Raw genomic sequence first — 22,398 nt, forward strand, 5'->3', positions numbered from 1 at the left:
TATTTAATTCAAAATACATTATACTGTTACCCGAAAACTAAAAAATGTTTATTTCACAAATAAACATTGCTTTCGATTAAATTCAATCTTCAAACCAGCTCCCGCTAGACACCTGCCTCTTGGAAGTTTGAACATTTAATTTAAGCGAAAAGCAATGTTTATTTGTGAAATATTTTTTTTTTCTAATTTGTGAAAGCAGTTAAATGTATTTTGAATTAAATAAATTACATACATTCTTCTTTTTTGTCAAATAATTTAATTTAATAAAATTTTTTTGGACACCCTGTATAAATAATTATGTAAATGTTTATATTACTGAATAGAGAATTGAAGAACCTTTCAAATGAGTTAGCACACGACCCCTATTATCATTTAAAAAAATCATCGATTACGTCATCACGCCCAGATGGATGACGTCACTAGTATACCATATATGCCACAATATCATAACTTAAAAGTAAAAATCGACCTGTTTGGGTATTTTTCTTTAAATTCGCCGATTTACGAAATAACGAATTTATTCCTTTCATTTGCACCATACTGTATGTATTTTATTTTGTAGAGAATATTAGAACCTTTCTTTTGATATAACGTTGTATATACCTAGCATGTTTCGTTTGGTAGATATTTAGAGAAGCACAAGAAATTCAGTTCTTACCATTTTTGTCGAAAAGCTGAAAATGACGGAGATATTGAGCAACAATGGTTCTCCTTTAAATTAAAGATGACGGCTAACTCGGCGGTGGTATCTAGTCTCGATTTTAAACTTAAACTACTACTGACCAACTGACCCCACCCTGAAGGTTAGAATAAAAAAATTGAGGTAGCTCGCCATGCAAGGTTATTCTTTCTCATTTAACCCGACTGTACTACTTAGTAGTCGATTGTAATATGTAGTTTACAATTATTTTGAATAACGAATGAATGGCATCATAATAACTCAATTTATTGAAGTTCATTACGATCAAGGGTGAAATTTTATAATTCCCTGGCGCATGCGCAGACAGACAGTATGTAGTTCGTTGCTAATCTTTCAAATTCTCGCAAATCTCGAATCTCGCAAATAAGTCATTAAAAGAATATATATTAGTGTTTTTAGTAAATGCATTATTTATTATAATTTTTGTGTCTTTGGATTATTTGTCTTCCTGGGGAATAAAATATTTTATAATAATAGTAAGTACCTATATTTACTTTAAATTTTAAATTATTTTTATACTTCACTTGGTCTATTAAATTTGTCAGTATGTATGAGAAATCTTGTAACCTGTCAAAGCAAAGCGAGTATAGCTCAGTGGTAGAGCGTTCGACCGGAGATCCAGAGGTCCCCGGTTCAAATCCGTGTGTTATCTAACTTTTTTTTATTTTTGGTATTGACCTAATAAAAATTTTTGGAAAGTAGTAAGTAAAAATTATTTTAATCTTTAAATACAAATAACCTGTTGAAAGTGTATTTATTTCGTTGAAACCATATAATAGAAGTATAACTTCTTACGTGCGTATAAATTACACAGACATTCTTTTTTTTTTTATTTTAGAACTAATATAATTATTTTTTTTTCTGAGTTTGATGCCGAGTTAATTAGCCAGACATTTTGATATTTTAAAACAAACAAATTTTTTGCAATCAGAGGAATTCTTTCTGTATTGCGAACTCTAAATTAACATACAGCAATTATTTAAATAAGTCACTGTTTTGGTAGTATTTTTTATGTAATTATATTTCCGATTTTTTCTATTTATCTATATTTTTAATTAGTCTTTTTATTTTTAATTATTTTTTTCTACTACACTAAGACATAAATCGAATTCAACATTCCGCAGGTTTATACCTTCTTAGTTTTTTTTTTCGTAAATATATTTTTTTTTAAATATATTTCATTATGTAATCTTGGATATTTTTATTACTTTTATAAAGGTATTTTTCTTTTCATCGGCATCTAATAATTACATTTTGTTTCAGGTTAAAGTACAAAAGAGATAATGGAAGAAGTTAAAAAAAATCGAATACAAAAGAAACCGCATCCATTGAAAAGAACTAATTTATTTTCACACATATTTTTTTGGTAAGTGCTATTTATGCAACACACAGAACATATCTAGGGATGTGGTAAAATTATTGTTTCTTACTAGCCAGCACAAATACTAATCTATCTACGGATGTCCGGGATTGTTCCATTTAACAGATCATACACGCACTATGTTTTTTACATAAGTACACGCCTTGCGAAAATTTGCCTCCTTATGCTAAAGCAGCTTAAAACTAGCCAAATATTATTAAAATGTGTAGATTCAATTCAACTTTATATATTTTCGTATTTTAATTCATAATATGGAAAATTGCTATTATAAAATGTTGTTTAGAATTAAAAATTATGTTTTAATGTGCAATTATATCATTCTAATTTAAATATTTTGAACTGTAAAATAGTCCAGAAAGCCATTGCGCATCCGCTAGGAAAAATATTCTAATTCGGATTTTTTGCACAATCTTACTCAAAAAGGACTCCTTTTAACAAATTTGCATGTTGCCAGGACCAAAAGGTGGTCAAAATTTTTTTAAACGTTTTTTTTTTTGTTTTTTTCCTAAAATTATTTTTTTGCACGGAAGAAAGTTTTTTTTAGGTTTTTTGGATCATTCCAAACAGAAAAGGTCTTTAGTGACTTTTCTCTAAAAATGATAGGTTTTGACATATAAGCGATTAAAAATTGAAAAATTGCGAAATCGGCCATTTTTAACCCTCAAAAACTATGTGAAAAACTGAAAATTTAAATGTTGCCAAAGTAGGTAGATACTCTTTAAACATCGATTGATAAAATCCCGAAGAGTTTTTTGCAATACAATATTCAAAACTCCTTTGTTTTTTAATTTCTAATCACGCGTGCGCGATACCGTTACATGTGTATACAGTATGGTGCAAATGAAAGGAATAAATTCGTTATTTCGTAAACCGGCGACTTTAAGGAAAAAACCCCAAACAGGTCGATTTTTATTTTTAAGTTATGATATTGTGGCATATATGGTATACTAGTGACGTCATCCGTCTGGGCGTGATGACGTAATCGATGATTTTTTTAAATGAGAATAGAGGTCGTGTGGTAGCTCATCTGAAAGGTTCTTCAATTCTCTATTTAGTAGTATAAACATTTATATAATTATTTATACAGGGTATCCAAAAAATTTTTATTAAATTAAATTATTTGACAAAAAAAGAAGTAGAAGGACACCCTGTATAAATAATTATATAAACGTTTATATTACTGGATAGAAAATTGAAGACCCTTTCAAATGAGCTAGCATACGACCCCTATTCTTATTTAAAAAAATCATCGATTACGTCATCACGCCCAGATGGATGACGTCATTAGTATACCATATATGCCACAATATCATAACTTAAAAATAAAAATCGACCTGTTTCGGGATTTTTCCTTAAAGTCGCCGGTTTACGAAATAACGAATTTATTCCTTTCATTTGCACCATACTGTCGATGGAAAATAGTGTCGCGCACGCTTGATTAGAAATTAAAAAACAAAGGAGTTTTGAATATTGTATTGCAAAAAACTCTTTGGGATTTCATCAATCGATGTTTAAAGAGTATCTACCTACTTTGGCAACATTTAAATTTTCAGTTTTTCACATAGTGTTTGAGGGTTAAAAATGGCCGATTTCGCAATTTTTTAATTTTTAATCGCTTATATGTCAAAAACTATCATTTTTAGAGAAAAGTCACTAAAGACCTTTTCTGTTTGGAATGATCCAAAAAACCAAAAAAAAACTTTTTTCCATGCAAAAAAAATAATTTTAGGAAAAAAACAAAAAAAAAAACGTTTAGAAAATTTTTGACCACCTTTTGGTCCTGGCAACATGCAAATTTGTTAAAAGGAGTCCTTTTTGAGTAAGATTGTGCAAAAAATCCGAATTAGAATATTTTTCCTAGCGGATGCGCAGTGGCTTTCTGGACTAAAAGTACTTTACTCTTGATCGAAATTCATATTTTTTATATACCTCGTATAAAATTAATAAAATTTGATATATTATGATGGTTGCATCATAAATCTTAGACCATGAAGAGCTTTTATTGAAGAACAACTTTTCTTCGTCAAATTAAAAATAAAAGAGTTTTAATCAAAAAGGTTTTCATTAAAAACTTTCAAATATTTTTTTCCATTAGAAGGATGCACTTACCAGACCATAATTTTTTATTCCAAACAACATTTCATATGGTCGGTTCGCTAAACTCAGACCCAACTGGCTAGTGATTTTAGTCAGTAATTTTGCCAATTTGGCAAAAAAAAAATCAATTACTAAATAGTTAATAATTACTAAATAATTAGTAATTTTGCCAATTTTGCCAAATTGGCAAAAAACTAAAAAATTACCTACTAAAATCACTAGCCAGTTGTGTCTGAGTTTAGCGAACCGACTATAATAACAATTTTCATTTCATAACAAACGCAACAGTCCATTTATCATTAAAGTGGAAGCCGTATACTCGTATAAACCTTTTTAAAGCTATTGCTTTCAAAATATACTCAAATTGTATTTTTGAATATCTTATTTATTTTATATTATAATACTTAAATTCACTATCAAATGTCATTGATATTTTATTAATACTTCATTTAAAATTTAGTTTGAGATTAACGAAGTGTCAAACTCAAATGTAAATAACCTATGCTTTGCTTGACAAATTCAGATTAAAAAACTAGCCTACTTACTAGCAACGACTTCAGCTGCCGTTTAGTGTGTCGGAAGAAAATAAAAGGATTGTGACGTCTCATTTTAGATTTTCAAGTAGATTATCTCGAAGACGGTTAGAGATATCGAAATGCCGTTTTCAGATTTGGATTCAGAAGACAAAACTACATAAGGATTACAGTGAAAATTAAACGAATATTTTAGCAACAATTCAATTGTTAATTAACAATTTACTATCGCAATAATAACCAAAATAATCATGATAAATTGATCAAACTTATAAAGGTTATAAAGATGAGATGCTTATTTAATATTTTATCGACAAAATATAAATTTTTCGTTTTTTGCATAATCTTAAAATTTTGAAAAAAAAAATAGTTATAATACGCTGGTCTAATTAGTAAACTACAAAGAAAGGTTATTTATCCTATATATTAATAATATGGGTATGCAAAATACGCAGATAGTGTGCTACTTTTTTTTCAATTATTGGTGTTTTTTTCAGATAGTGTTTTTTTCCATTATTGGTCTATAACTCCGAAGATTTTAACTTTACACCAGAAACACTCAAATAAAAATTCACCCCAAATTTAATTCCACATAGAGGCATGTTTATCCCGATTTGATCCGACGAAATCTTCCTCAGAAAATGTGGGTTTTCCCAACAAAATCTCGAATTTTCAAATAAATTTTTTGGGCAAGTAATTATTTATCAATAATTAAATAACTTGGTGAAATAAATGCTTCCTTGGTATAGATTATAACTGCAGAAGCCGGTGAAAATTTAACGAATATTTTAGCAACAATTCAATTGTTAATTAACAATTTACAGTCGCAATAAGAACCAAAATAATCATGACACATTGATCAAACTTAGAAAGATTATAAAGATGTGATCCCTATTTAATATTTTGTCGACCAAATTTAATTTTTTCATTTTTTTTGCATAATCTTTAAATGTTTAAAAACAAATAGTTATAAACAAATTTACATTTCTCAGAAATTGTTTATTATATTATAGTTTTAAAAAATACTTAAAATGCGTATTTCAAAGGTCTTGAAAATGAATGTTTAAAATTTTTTTCCAACCATTTGCAAAAAAGTTATGAAACAGAAAAGTAAACATACGATTCTCCGTCGTTTATAATTTGTTTTAATTTTTTCAAAGCTTAAAAGTGAGTTTATAGTACAAACTAATTACTCTCATAAAATATCAAACATTAGTTGAATGGTTATATTTTAATCAAAGATTAAAAATGTTTTTTTTTTGTAATTTTTAGCGCGAAAGTAGGCTTGATACAGAGCCGGAGATGTTCACTCGAAGCGACTGACACGCTTTAAACTCGCGCGAATTGTGTATGTGGACTGGTATAATAATACATAATACATAGCTACGGTACTGTATTAGTCTACTATCGCGCGTGTAAATTACAAAAAAATATATTTATAATCTTTAATTAAAATATAATCATTAAACTAATAATCGATATTTTTTGTAAGTAATTAGCTTGTACTTTAAACTCACTTTTACGCTTTGAAAGAATTAAAAAAAAATTATAAACAACGTAGTAATCTAATGTTTAATTTGCTGTTTCATAACTTTTTTGCAAATGGTTGGAAAAAAGTTTTAAAGCATTCATTTTCAATTACTTTGAAATACGCATTTTACTTATTTTTTAAAATTAGAATAGAATAAAAACTTTCTGAGAAAAGTTAATTTGTTTATTACTATTTTTTTAAACATTTAAAGATTATTTAAAAAATTAAAAATTTATATTTTGTCGACAAAATATTAAATATGCATCTCATCTTTATAAGATTTCAAAGTTTGATCAGTGTATCATAATTATTTTAGTTATTATTGCGACCGTAAATATTAATTAACAATTGAATTGTTGCTAAAATATTCGTTTAATTTTCCCTGGCCTCTGTAACTATAATCTAAACCAAGAAAGCTTTTATGTAACCGAGTTATTATTTTATTGGTAGATAATTACTTATCTAAAATTTTATTTGAAATTTAAAGATTTTGTTGGGAAAACCCGAATTTTCCGCGGAAAATTTTCATCGGAGCAGATCAGGAAAAACATATTTTATGGAGAATTTAATTTCAGTGAATTTTTATTAGAGCGTTTTTGGTGTAAAGTTAAAATGTTCGGAGTTATGAAGCAAAAATTGAAAAAAAAAACACGATTTGGGGGCGCCATTTTGTTAATAAAAAAAGTAGCACACTATCTGAGGACTTTGCATACCTATATAATTAATATATAGGATCTTATAATTCGATTCTATCAATAAAATTGCTGGTAAATAACTTTTCCCAAAATTGGCCTATTCTCCGATAATCAGCCCAGACTATTATCGAGACTACACGTTCCGTCAGCAAAACGCCACTAAACATTTTATCATTGGAATATTTTCAAATAAATCTTTATTTTTATAATATAATACGTGTGATATACATATACAGGTTTCTAAACTAAACGAAATATGTAGGTACTAAGGTTATAAATGTAAATATGACCGAAACAAAGAAATAATAAAAAATATTGATTCGATTTGAAAAGTTCTCATAAAATGTAAAAACCGAGAACTAAAAATAATGCAATTTGGTTAAACCATCAAAATATAAAATAATAACCTGTTGTAATGAAAGATCAACTGAAAGATCATTGGCATTCTCACTGATGATATTCTTGTTCTGGTAAATTTCTTCTGCAATTCTCTCTTCTGAGATTTTATCAATTTCTGTATGATTTTATTATTTCATCAACATCACTATAATCATACAAACCGTCACCTAACTGGTCTAAAATAAAGACCGGAAAACAATCATCATAATACTTCTCAATTGCTGTGTTCTTTCTCATATGCATCATTCGACTCCAGCTTAAATTAAACAATAAAATAAAGTGAAATAAATAAATTATATAATTATGTAATTATATAATATTATATATTAAATAAAATTCACAAGGAAAAGAAAAAAATCCTGTATCTAACTGTATACCATCAATCACAACAATTTAATAAAAAATCCTTTGTAAAAGGTAAAAAAATTTTAAGATTAAGTTTTGAATCTAATAGCACATAAAACAATACCAAAAATATTACTCTACATCCCACCAGATTGGATGGCTTTTTTGGTAGTAATAATTTGAACCAAACAATTTCGAATAAAATGTAGATTGAAATAAATAAAGATGTGAAGAATGAAACTATATTTTTTGCTTTAAAATTAAAAAAATGTAGAATGTAGTGTCAAACGGATACCAATTTTAACACTATACGTTCACCTAATTATTTCATTTAATAGTTATTTATAATATAAGTGTTAAAAGTACACGTTTAAGGCACGCATGTGAAAGTTTGCAGAATGAGCGATAGCGAGTTCTGCAATTCATATGAGTGCCTTAAAAATGTACTTTTTAACACGCATATCATACAATATTTTTTCTACAAACGTAATTACAGGACAATAGCTACAAAAACTTTTACTTGAACTTGACTGACATTCCATTTTTATATTTCACATTACATCAAAATTGTCTATACGGTCAATACGAATTGCAGTGCCATAAAATTTTTAAAGCACTAGTGCCTCAAAGTAGCATTTTTAACGCTCGTATGGAGTGCTAAAAATTGCATTTTTAGCACGGTTGTAGAAAAAAGTATGTTTCAAGTATAAAGGTTTATTTTCAAATTTCAATTTTAAGTTGAATTGAGACACAACCTGCTTTTTATACATTCAATAGCATATATGATATTTATTTACCATACCCATTTATAGACCTAATACTATAATATAATAACTAAACCTAATGGGGAGTTATAAACGCTTAATTCTGTAATTTGTTATCTTGCAGTTCTTTAATTTTATTTAAACTACATTGATCTCGTAGCACGAGTTATTCGCACTTTCTATTTTCACATATTTTTGGATTGAATACCCATTATGACGTTTAAAAAGTTGAAAATATTCGGATGTGGATAGTAAAAACTAGAATTTAAAACACACTGAAATTATTCGCATGAATTTCAAGTGCGGCACATACTATTTGTAGTAGGTACTGGCCCTTTCTGGGGAAAACCTAGATTCTTCCAAATAGTTTTCAACTATGAAATCAGTAAAATTCTTTACCCGTTTGTCATCCGGGATTTTCACAAATAGTTCAACTTCCAACTTTCGTTGATTGTAAAAAATTAATCCAAAAAATAATTTTAAAAATTTCCCAGTATCGGAATTTTTGTCATTATATTCAGAAACTGAACCTAAGCTTTGGATTTTGCAATACCAAGCTTGACATATTACAATCGACAACCAGTTATTTTTTATTCATAGTCCGTTCTTTAACGGTAAAATATTGCAAAACCTCTAAATTTTAACGAACCGCCTGGATTGACATGAAATTTGGCATACACATAGCTAACAAGTCAAAGAAAAAAGTGATATTTTGCCTATATGTGCTTTTGCCCTGGGGGTGATTTTCACTCCCTCTTGGGGGTGAAAAAATATTCGTCCAAAGAAAGTCAGGAATTGGATAAACTGGCTCATTTTAAGTAACTTTTGTTCTATAGAGTTTTTTCACGAAGTCAATACTTTTTGAGTTATTTGGCAGTGAATATGTTCATTTTATCAACAAAATAACCACGCTTTTAGACGTTTTTCCGCAAATAACTCAAATAGTAAGTATTTTGTCGAAAAAGCATTCTTAGCAAAAACATAGCCTGTAAAAAATTTAAAAAAATTGTGTATATATCACGTCTCTACGCCTAGTAGAAGCAGCGTTATAGCTAATGAAAAATAGGTTCATATTCGTCAAATTCCAAATGGAATACTTTAACGTGAAATAACCAAAAATGAAGCACATTTCGGGGAAAACTCATTACAACTTATATAAAGTGTTTAAAAAAGCTTCATTTTTGTTTTATAAAAAAAAAATTTCTAGCACCAAATTAAACAAGTTACGCTCAAAATAAAGTTAGTCCCTTTTGGTTTTGGTAAAAAAATCGAGAAAATCAACCCCTAATTAGTCTCTTAAATGAACTTAATCGTTACGACTTCACAAGTTTCCTGACTCGTGTATATATTGTTCATATGATCTGTAAGTTTCATCGGTTCAAAGTCCTTATTATTGAAAGGGCTGTAGTTTTTTTTTTTTTTTTTTATTAATGGCTTTGACATAGCCAATTAGCCAGACTATTTGTTTTTTTTTGTATGGTATTACAATAACAATTTTAAGTTAATATCTAAGCCTACTTATATCTAAATTTACAGGGTGTTATAATATATTAATGAATACATTTTTCAATTTTGTGTGATATTTTTACAATTTTTAATTTTATTATCTAAGCCTATTTAAAATTTAAATTTACAGGACGTTACATATTCGTAAAGACATTTTAACGTCTGCTTATTTTTTGGAAAAAGAATTTCGTTTAAATTGACAGGTAAAGGACAATTTAGATCAATTACCTTTTCATACATCACTTTAATATTTTGTCTGCACTGTCCACACTCCAGTATTAGGTGCTGTAGATCTCCCATTCCACCACAGGCGCAATATGGGTTATCACTGATACCTATGCTGTGTTTGTATGCTGGGGTTAGTGCGTGATTTGACCTCATTCTGTTTATTGTTTTTATAAATAGCCTATTTGATTCTTGTTTAAATCATCTCTCATTGGGAATTAGTGGTTGGCAATTTCTAAAATTTATTCCCGTTGTACTTTGGTTATATACACGTTGCCAATTTTGTTTGCAATGGTTTTTACTGATATTATCTATATCGGTTACTGGTAGAAGTATGTTGTTTATGTTTCGTTTGGTTAAAGCTGCAGATTTAGCTAATTTGTCGACTTCTTCATTTCCAAATATTCCAGAATGTCCTCTAACCCAACAAATAATAATTGAACTGCCCGAGGAAGTAATATCATAATATAGACTCTTAATTTCTATCTCAATGTGGTTTAGACTTTTTGTCGATTGGATAGAAGTGAGTTTGTCCACAATACTTCTACAATCGGTGAAAATGATATAATTGTTCATACCAACAGAGGATATATATTTTAGCGCAAGTAATAAAGCTGATAATTGGGCAGTATATATTGAAGCTTCATTAGGCAATCGGCATGATTCTTTGTATTCAGAATTCCAGTGATATATTGCACTTCCGGTTCTATTTTGAATTTTGGAGCCGTCAGTAAAAATATATTGAAACATAGGCCACTTGTCTTTAATTATTTTGTTGATAATACTGCCTGGAAGGTTTGAATCCATGTAATTTGTTTGTATTATCTTGGAAAAGAGAGTTTCAGGAGGTTTAGTGTAAATTGGAGGTATTTTATTTTTGTATATTTGGTGTTCATACATTGTCAATTTCCTATAGCTTTCAACGTATATGGGGGTTTTTTTAGTACACCAATATTTGTGGCTTAAATCTAATATATTCAAGTTACGAATAGTCCTTAAGTAGCTGACGTTTCTCTAGCTCAAGAAACTTATCTGTACAAAACTGTCTACGTAGAGTAAGTGGTGGTTCCTTAGCTTCAATCTCAATAATAGTAATAGGAGTAGATTTTAAGTAACCAAGACAGAGTCTCAAACATTTATTCCTTTGGATTTCAACTTTATTAAGATATCCTGTTGACGCAGACCCATATAAATGACAACTATAGTCGAAAATTGGTCGAATCAATGTTCGATAGAATAGCAATGCAATATTCGGGTCAGCTCCCCAACCGGTTCTACAAAAAGCTCTAAGGATATTCATAGAATTTTCTGATTTCTTTATAATATAATGAATTTGATCCTTCCATAACAATTTACGATCCAAATACGTTCCAAGATATTTAACACAATTTTTTATCGGAAATTCTATTCTACCTAATTTGAAGGTGCCTTGAGGAATTTGGCGTTTTTTGGAGAAAAAACAAATGTCAGTCTTTGTCGTTGATATGGATAAACCTAGAGAATGGTAATCATTTTTTACACAATCTAATGTAAATTCAAGTTGACGTCTACAAATGTCTAGAGAAGAATGGGAGATGTACAACACAACATCATCTGCAAATTGTAAAATATTAGAGTGTGGAGGTACTATGTGTTCTAAATCTATATTGTACAATGAAAAAAGAAGTGGACTTAAAATACTACCCTGTGGTATACCTATACTCGTTAACCTTGGTGGTAAAAGGTTCTCATTTATTTTTAAGTAAGTCCATCTATTTTTGTACAAGGATACAATGAAATTTGAAATTTTATCTGGCATTCCAAGATCTACTAATTTTTTATAAAGAATGTCTAAATTGATGTTATCAAACGCTGAAGTTACATCTATAAATGCTGCAGCTGTCGACGCCTGATTTGTAAAATTGACCTGTAAAGAAGAGACTAGGGAAGTGAGAGCATTTTGTGTAGATCTGGATTTTCGAAAGCCGTACTGAGATTTGGGAAGGATATCTTCGGACTCAAGCCAGTATTCAAGCCGATTTTTGATTAATCTCTCTAGAGTTTTTAGTATACAGGAACTTAAAGATATAGGTCTGTAAGATTCAACTTTGTTATCTGGGTTTCCTGGTTTTTTTTATAGGTAATACAATATAGTCCTTCCATGCTTTGGGAATTAAATTTTTGTTTTGCCATATAGTGTTAAAAATTTGTAGTAATGATAGTTTGTATTCTGTAGGTAGAAAATATAGCATAGAATATGATATACAGTCCATCCCTGGAGATGAACTATTATTTTGCTTGAGTCCATGATTTAATTCCCATAATTCAAATGGTTTCTCTAGATTGAAGTTTTCTCTGGGTACGGTAACTGTAGCTTCATTTATTTGACTTGGAACCCAAGGAGGTGAAATCTTGAAATGGAAATCTTCTATCCATGCAGCTTCGGTGTTTTTTGGAAGTTTATTGGACTGCTTTCGGTTTTTGTAGCGATTTACTTTCTTCCAGACATCGCTGATTGGAGTGTTGGAGTTTAAGCTTTCGCAGTAATTTATCCAAGTTTGTTTTTTTCTAATTTTAAAAGTTTTCTTTGCTAAGGCATCAAATTTTTTGTATTCAATTAGATTGTGAAGATTAGGATTTGTTTTATAACGTCTATATGCTGTTTTGCGGTTATTTGCAGCTGATTCGCAGTTATTATCCCACCATGGTTTTGGTAGCTTGTTTGTAGGATATTTGTTATTGTTGTATGATTTTGGAATTGAAATGGTTGCGCATCGGTTTATTTCGGCAACTAATTCTTCATAAGTTTGTGGTTGTTTTCCCGAATAAAAGTTCGATGAATACAAATTCCAATCTGCTTTATGCAAATTCCATCTTTTGTGTGTATTGTCACCAGGTTGTATTGCTTATTCCGAGTTTTCCAAGGCGATGATCAAGGGTAGATGATCAGAACCATGTGGATCTTGAATAACAGACCAAGTTAATTTAGATACAATGTCCTGGGTACATATTGTTATATCGATTGCTGATGGGCTGGAAGTTAGTGCAAGAGTTGGAGAACCATCATTTAAGTATAATAGATTACATTGTTCTATCGCCTCTAATAAAACTTTACCGTGAGTATCATTATTTTCGCAACCCCATGCCATGTTGTGAGCGTTGAAGTCTCCACCAATGATGAATGGAGAAGGAATGTGTTGAAAAAAATTGACCCATTCTTCAACCGTTACTTTAATACCTGGTTCTTTATATACGGATATTATATGTATAGGTTTCTTGATACACGAAAGTTTAACAGCTATGCAATTATAAGTAAAATTATAATTATCCAATAAATTTATCTCTTCTGTAATTATTTTATTTTTAATTAAAATTGCTGTGCCTCCGTACCCATCAGGGCGATCAGATCTAAAACAATTATATCCTGAGAAGTTATAAAAATTTTCTGGTTTAAACCATGTTTCTGATAACATGGCCACATATACATTTTTTTGAATAAGTGAGGCTTCTAAATTTGGTTTATTAGAAACTGCTGAGCGACAGTTCCATTGTAAAAAGTTTATAGGGTTAGTTGTGTCTGACATGATGTTTGAAATAGTAAGTCTTCTTGTGAGATCGCTGCCGTACTTAAGTATTTATTAATATGTTGTGTAATCTCTCTTTTTGATTTGTCTAAATTTTCAGTGAGTTTTAATGAACTAATTATATTAAGAACCAATTCTAAAATTACATTATTTAATTGTGATGGTACTCCTTGTGTTTGCAAGTTTGTTGTATTTGTATGCTCTGTATATTTAGACGTATTATAAATACCACCTTTTTGTCTAGGAATATTTTCTTGAGAAAGTATTTCTTTTCTAGCTGATTCCAAAGGATTGGGAGAACTTGGCCGGTGTCGCTTAAAATTTATTTTTTCTGGGTTATTACTGCTGAGGAACATTTGTGAGGAGAATTTCTTTGATGATGAAGCTGATTGATTTGGAATTACTTGATAAGATTGCTCATTCTGATTAGAATTGGTTGGTAAGGAAGAACTGCTATTTCTGGCAGCAATATTGGCATATGAAACTTTCGGAATTTGTTTACATGCATCAAAGAAATTTAGATTTAATGATGACATCGTATTCTTAATTTGTTTCTGTCTAGAAAATTCAGGACATGAACTTAGGTGTGTAGTCAAATGATTACCTTGACAGCTGAAACAAGTTGGAGTATATTCATTTACTGCACAATCTTTTGTATTATGGAAATCATGACATTTGTTGCACCTGGGACGTGCTTTACAATTAAATCCAAGGTGTCCAAAACGGAGACAAGAGAAACATAATAGAACTTTTTGAACATAGGGTTCAACGTCTTTGATCACTTTATTAATTGTGATATATTTAGGAAGAGTTTGTGCTTTAAAATTAACAATACATGATTTTGTTGGAACTTTGTCTATTATTGTTTTATCTTCGATATGTTTCTCTACCTTTCTATTTATTCTTCTAACCGAAACTACTTCGAACATACAGTGCATATCATATTGTTTAATTTTATTTTTGATATATTCTTCTGAAAATTCTATATCTATGTCCCTAATTATACCCTGTCTATGGAGTATAAACTTCGGAACGTAAACATCTAAATTGTTGTTTGTAAACAATGAGCAAGCTTTTTGATTGATTAAAAAATTGGCTGATTGGTAATCTTTAAATTTAATTCTAATTCTATTCTTGCCTATTGAATCAATACTAGTAATTTTGTTATCTAAATTCGAAAAATTAGAGAGTATAATGTCGCCAATTTTGATAGCATTAAGCTGACCTTTAAAGTTCGGAGTATTATTTTCTATATATGCATGGAAAGGTCCTACGTCACTGCTCTGATATAGGAAATAATTATCAAGAAAACTGTCAATAATTAATAATTATCAGATTTATTACTTACAGTTTCTCCTTTATTTTTTGATTTACCGTCCCATGTGTTATTTAAATTGATGTCACTTTTCTCTATATTATCATCTTGATCCATCCTGTTAATATCTGGAGGTTTATCTGGAGGTCTCCCTGCATAGTCCATATTAAATTTTAAAGTTTTTAATAATTGAACACTTTGTCGCTTCCAATTATTGACGTCTCCAAACGGAAACCCCAAATGGGGTAAAATAGATTCAAATACAATTAACTTCTAGGTTTTTCTTGGTCACTGGCAATAAAAAAACTATTAAGGATGTAATAGATCGAGTTTTACAAGCCCAAAATTTATTATTTCGCTATTTAAATAGTAATTTTCAGGAGCTGTTTTTTAGATGACTATATTTGACGTCTACAAAAGTCAAAAGTGAGGGCTGTAGTTAAAAAGGGTTGAACGAGTCACTGATCACGAATGCATGCAAATTTAGAAACACCAAATCTTAATCAATTTTTGTCTAACAGAAAAACAAAAGATACATGATATTGAGAAAAGCAAATCTGACTTTTTTTGTTTTTTGAGATTTTTGGTATCTCTAAAAATTTTTAAGTTATTTTGAAAAAAAAAACATATTTTTCAAAATTTAAATTTTTAAAAATTTTACTTTTACACCAAATTTTTTCTAAAATAAGCACTTTGAATCGATGAAACTTACAGATCATACAAACACAACATAAGCAAAATAACTTGTGGAGCGGTAACGATTAATTTCATTTAAGTCGCTAATTAGGGGGTGGTCTTCCCGATTTTTTTTTTGCAAAAACAAAAGGGACCAACTTTATTTTGAGCGTAACTTGCTTAAATTTAATGCTAAAAACTTTTTGTAAAAACAGAAATAATTTTTTTTAAACACTTTAACAAAGCTATAATCAATTTTCCCCAAAAAGTTCTTAATTTTTTGGATATTTCACGTCGAAATATTCTATTTGAAATTTGGTGAATATGAATCTATTTTTCATTGCCTATAACTCTGGTTCTACGAGATCCAGAGACCTAACGCGTACACCATTCTTTTTACTTTTTTATAGGCTATATTTTTGCTAAGAACGTTCTTTTCGACAAAATACTTACTTTTTGATTTATTTGCGAAAAACCGTCTAAAAATGTGGTTATTTTGTTGAAAAATGAACAAATTCACTCGGAAATAACTCAAAAAGTGTTGACTTGGCGAAAAAGCTCTACATAACAAAAGTTACTTAAAATTAGTCAGTTTACCCATTTCGGGACTCATTTTGGACATATATTTTTCACTTTTTAAAGTCACCCCCAGGGCAAAAGCACATATCGGCACAATATCACTTTTTTTCTTTGACATGTAAGCTATACGTATGCCAAATTTCATGTCAATCCAAGCGGTTCTTTAAAATTTAGAGCAAATTCGTGAAAGAATGGACTATCAGGCCACAATGCTTTCATAGCATTGTGAATCCCTTAATCCCTTTTCAAAATCTATTATGATATTTTTTGGTATTAACTTCAAATTTAACGACCTACATTTTTCCGCGATTATGCGAAAAGAATTGAAATAAGTGTCAGTATTTTTATTAGATAAAAAAGCGAAAACTACTGCTACATAAAAACCGTTTTTAATGGCATTTTTTTTAATGGATTACCCTATCTATAGTTATATTTTTTTTTGTCTTACAAGTAATTTCAATTGTCCTTGAACTGCCGCCGTTTGAAAACTTGCCTTCTGGACACTTTGAAGGTTGAGAAAATGCAAACCGTTTGACTTAATCAAAACGACTTGAAAATATAACCAAAATATTATGTATTTTAAAAATTCGATATTGTTTAAGGTTTATTACAATGTCAGTATACACATAGTATCAAAAGTTATGCATCACCCCTCGTATTCACGATGTTTACGCTTTTATAAATCCGTATCTTTATCACATATTTAATGGGCCTTTTTTATAAAAAATGTACCATTTTTGGTTTTTTATTTTATTTGATTACACATTTAATTGACCTGGTTTTGCCAAGGTGTAAACATTTGAAAAATTTATTCTGGTGAAATTTTTGAAAACGTGATTAAAAATGAATCGTATATTAATTTCTGAGTTGGACCGTATAAGAATTATCGATTTAGTTGAAGAAGGCCATTCACAGCCGTTCGTGGAGGAAAGAGTGGGTGTTTCTCAGAGTGATGTCTCACGGATATGAAATAGGTTTCTGGAGACAAACTCGATACAGAATAGAGCTCGGTCTGGTAGACTCCGAGTTACCAATGATCGACAGAATAGATATATCAGAATTTCCATCCGTAGGAATTCTTCTATGTCTGTACCAGCCCTCCAAAGAGAATTCAGGTATGCTACAGGAGTTAGAGTATCGTTCGCTACAATTAGAAGAAGAATTTTAGACACCGGTTTGAGAAGTCGTCGACCAATAAGAGTTCCTCAGCTACAATATAGACATGTTTTGGACCGCCTCCAGTGGGCTTAAGAACACATAGAGCTCCCCAACTGTTTTGGAATTTTGTGCTTTTTTCAAACGAGACCAGAATCTGTTTAAATAGTGAGAACCAGCGAATTCGTGTGTGGCTAGTTTTGCAGCCCTTGTTGGCTCTCGCCACAGTCGCCACACACAAATTCGCCGGTTATCACTATTTAAACAGATTCTGGTCTCGTCTGAAAAAAGCACAAAATTCCAAAACAGTTGGGGGAGCTCTATGTGTTCTTGAGCTCACCGGAGGTGGTTCAAAATATGTTTAGGTTGTAGCTGAGGAACTCTTATTGGTCGACGACTCCTCAAACCTGAGTCTAAAATTATTCTTCTTATTGTAGCCAACGATACTCTGACTCCTGTAGCATGCCTGAATTCTCTTTAAAGGGCTGGTACAGACATAGAAGAATTTCTACGGATGGAAATTCTGATATATCTATGCTGTCGATCATTGGTACCTCGGAGTCTACCAGACCGAGCTCTATTCCGTATCGAGTTTGTCTCCAGAAACCTATTTCATATCCGTGAGACATCACTCTGAGAAACACCCACTCTTTCCTCCACGAACCGCTGTGAATGGCCTTCTTCAACTAAATCGATAATTCTTATACGGTCCAACTCAGAAATTAAAGCACGTTTCATTTTTAATCGCGTTTTCAAAAATTTCACCAAAATAAATTTTTCAAATATTTACACCTTGGTAAAACCAGGTCAATTAAATGGGTAATCAAATAAAATAAAAAACCAAAAATGGTATATTTTTTATAAAAAAGGCCCATTAAATATGTGATAAAGATACGGATATACAGGGTGTCCCGAAAAGATTGGTCATAAATTATACCACAGATTCTGGGGTCAAAAATAGGTTGATTGAACCTCACTTACCTATAGTGCACACAAAAAAGTTACAGTCCTTTGAAGTTACAAAATGAAAATCGATTTTTTTTCATATATCGAAAACTCTCAGAGATTTTTTATTGAAAATGTACATGTTGCATTTGTATGGCAGCAAAATCTAAAAAAAAAATTAAAGTGAAATTTGTGCACCCCATACAAATTTTATGGGGTTTTGTTCTCTTAAACCCCCCCAAACTTTTGTGTACGTTCCAATTTAATTATAACTGTGGCACCATTAGTTAAACACATCGTTTCTAAAACTGTTTTGCCTCCTAGTACTTTTTCGATAAGTCAGTATTTATCGAGATATTTTGAATATTTGTCGAATCCACCACATATTTGTATATGGTTAAGTACGGTTATAGAGACCTGTTAATAATAATCTGAAAATTTATTTATAATTTACATTTTTAGGTATACTTTGAAAAAGAAGCTACATCTCGATAAAAGGTGACTTATAAAAAAAAAGACTAAGAGACAAAAGTCTTAAAAACACTGTGTTTAACTAATGGTACCAGAATAATTGTTTAATTGGAACGTACACAAACATTTGGGGGGTTTTAAGGAACAAAACCCCCATAAAATTTTTACGTAAATATATTGAAAAAGAAGCCGCATCTCGATAAAAACTGGCTTATCGAAAAAATACTAGGAGGCAAAAAAGTTTTAAAAACGCTGTGTTGAACTGGATAGCGCTTATCAAAAAGGTACCAACAGCCATTTTGCAGTTTTGAGTAAATTAAGATTAAAGATTTATCAGTTTTAAAAATCGGCATTTTATCATTTTTTAAGTTTCTCAATTTTTTTAGGGGAAAGATTGAGTTTAGATATTTGTCTTCTATAAAAAAATATAATAAAATAGTTTTTCTCTTTTTTGTAGTATGAAATGGCGCTTGGTTCTTTTTTGATAAAATCTAAATAATGTATATGAATCTGTTTAAATACTAATTTTAGGATTTGGATCTTTTATATAAAACTACTGTTTACTTGGATCCTTTTATTAAATAACAGAACATTAATAAGTTGTTCGTACCATTCAATTATAACCTTTTTTTAATAACCTGTCAACATTCATTAAGCGTTCATTACATTTTAATGTACATTTACACTGAAAGTCGATATATGTTTTTGTTCCTTCAATATTCCTTTCAGTGTGTAGTGTTTTTTGTTACCGTCTTTTAATTTTTTTTTCTGGATTTAAAAGACTGTCCGGGATATTTTGCAAATCCCCCTTTCTTTAGTCCACCTGTTAGACGAGTGTGGTGTTGTGGTTCGTCTTGTTGTTCATCATCTTGTTCTTGGTCTGTAGAGTCAAATCAGACTCATCAGCTTCTTTAATCATCTTATATATTTCAGCACTTCTTAAAGAGGATTATCAGAAGGACTCTACGAAAACACGTTAATCAAAAGAAAACCAAATGATTGAAATGAAGAATGTCAAAAGGAATCCAAGCGACATGCGACATGATAAAACTTTCGTCGCTTGGATCCGTTTAGAGATAAATAGAGTCCTATAATTCATAACACGCAACTTGGTAACCTTTGCCAAAAGAGGTCTCTGACGTTTAGTTGGTGCTTGGGACTTTTTAGATAAACAAAGTTTAATATTATCGGCCAGTTAATGTAATTAAGTCAGAAATGGCAATTTGGCGCTTGGTTCCTTTTAGATAAGCGCTATCCAACTAATGGTACCAAAATAATGGATTCATTGGAACGTACACAAAAGTTTGAGGGGGTTTAAGGGAACAAAATCCCCATAAATTTTTTATGGGGTGGACAAATTTCACTATAATTTTGTTTTAAGATCTTCCTGCCATAAGAATAATACATGTCCATTTTCAATAAAAAATTTCTAATAGTTTTCGATATATTGAAAACAATCGATTTTCATTTTGTAACTTCAAAGGGCTGTAACTTTTTTTATGAGCACATTTGTACTAAGGTAAGTTAGGTTCAGTCGAACTATTTTTGACCCCAGAATGTGTGGTATAATTTATGACCACTCTTTTCGGGACACCCTGTATAAAAGAGTAAACATCGTGAATACGAGGGGTGATGCATAACTTTTGAAACTATGTGTATATTATTGAACTAAAAAAATAAAGTTAAATAATAAAAAACCAATTTCGCAAAAAAGTGCAAGAGTCTTGCATGTTGGTCTTGGTCTTGCGTAGCCTTGAAAGGTTCGGTATTGGTCTTGGTCTTGGTCTTGAATACCTGGTCTTGGTCTTGGTCTTGCAAACCAAAAGGGGGTCTTGGTCTTGGTCTTGGTCTTACTGCAAGACCAAGACCAAGACCAGTCTCGCTCATCACTAGACTTGAACTAGAATAGGATGCGGCTGTAGTTTCATGTTGCAACGAAACTGAAAATGGTTATTCATTTTTGGTATAAAAATTTATTAAAATCCCTTTAAGGGCTACAGCACAGCACGTTTTCGATATTTAAAATATCACCATCAGTGTTTAAAACCTAAGGTAAGTATAATCGTTTTAATGAATACAAAGTTCATATTTAAAATTTTGACCAAGGTTAAAGCAAGTTGGTTATACTTACTGGTTGATTACAAGCTGAGCCACCAAAGAAATACCAGGGTATGAACCCTTTAAATGGTATAAAAAATTTCATAGAATGGATAATATTTATAAATAATTAGGCCCTTGGGCACAACATGACTCCTCCATCTACCTGTTTAGAAACCCACGTGATGGGGGAGTCATGTTGTGCCCAAGGGCCTAATTCTTTATAAGTGTTATCCATCCTTTGGAATTTTAAGCAAATATGCTAATATAACAAATTTTTTATACCATTTAAAGGTACTTTAAATGGTACTTCTTTGGTGGTTCAGCTTGTGATCAACCAGTTCTAAACACTGACGATGATATTTTTAAATATCTAAAACGTTGTGTCATGTAGCCCTTAACCTTCTTCGGGCGGCATAGGTACAATTAAGTTTTGAGTATTATAATTGTGATAATTTTTTTGTTAAATAGATAGACACTTGAAATTTTGTGACATTTATCCAGTAGATTATGTGAGCCAAATATAACAAAGAAATCTTTATTCAGTTCCCAGTAGGGGCTTAAATTGTTCCTACCCCCATAAACGACGGCATAGGTACATTTGTACCTTGTATTTTTTTTAAATGAATGTTATAAAATATCAATACATTTTGTATTTAAATGTTAGTTTATTTGAACCATAATACAAAAATGAATGTTAGTGTGGATTTTCGCAACACATACATATCGTTTTAGACAAAAAATGTTTGCCACGTATACGTAGAAAACATACTGCACAACTTTTTATCATTTTAGGTTGTTTTTTCCGTTCGTTTTGAAAATCATGGCGACTTTCGGTTACTGAAATAGATCTACGAATGCTGTGAGATACTTGAGGAGGAGTATCTACAGCAAGACAAAGATGTTTAGAAAGATCCTTCAAAAACTTCTTGCGTGGGTTCTTTTGTTTTTTGTAATGGATTGTGCTCTCTATCTCGATATAATATAGAATGTTAAGCCAATGACGTCAATCATATTATAAAAAAAGGCCAAGAGCCAAAGCAATGTTAGACGTTTGATCGTATACTCACCCAGCATTTTATCCATGGTATCAAGACCCCTTTAGATTTACTCTAATACTTAATCATTTCCGGCCACTTGTCCTGTTATCTGCATGGACGAGAGTAACACTACTGCCTTTTTTCTTTAGCAAATAAGAGCATTCATGATTGTATGCAAGTTTTGTGGAAAAAATAGCTATTTTCTTGCTTGCTTGCATATTGATGAGTAGAAATCTCTTATGCTTTCTAATTGAGCCCACTAACCTCATGTGACATGAATTCCAGACTTTCGCTAGTTAAAAACTGGTTAAAAGTTATCTGTGGTAATATTTCGCCCAGAACCTTTATAAGACGTGGCCAGATTCAAAACTGTTCGTTCGCC

General features: G+C 30.6%; 1 protein-coding gene across 1 annotated transcript in view; it reads left to right on the top strand.

The window, feature by feature from the left end:
• The window catches only part of LOC114327195 (ATP-binding cassette sub-family C member 4), a 167,827-nt gene that overhangs the window by 46,948 nt on the left and 98,481 nt on the right, over positions 1–22,398 (top strand). The window contains exon 2 of the mRNA XM_028275725.2: positions 1,964–2,066. Coding sequence (XP_028131526.1) covers positions 1,984–2,066 — 83 coding nt within the window. The 5' untranslated portion in view covers positions 1,964–1,983. The remainder of the gene's footprint in view (positions 1–1,963; positions 2,067–22,398) is intronic.

The sequence above is a fragment of the Diabrotica virgifera genome, chromosome 9, assembly GCF_917563875.1.
Source record: "Diabrotica virgifera virgifera chromosome 9, PGI_DIABVI_V3a".
NCBI classification, from domain to species: domain Eukaryota; kingdom Metazoa; phylum Arthropoda; class Insecta; order Coleoptera; family Chrysomelidae; genus Diabrotica; species Diabrotica virgifera.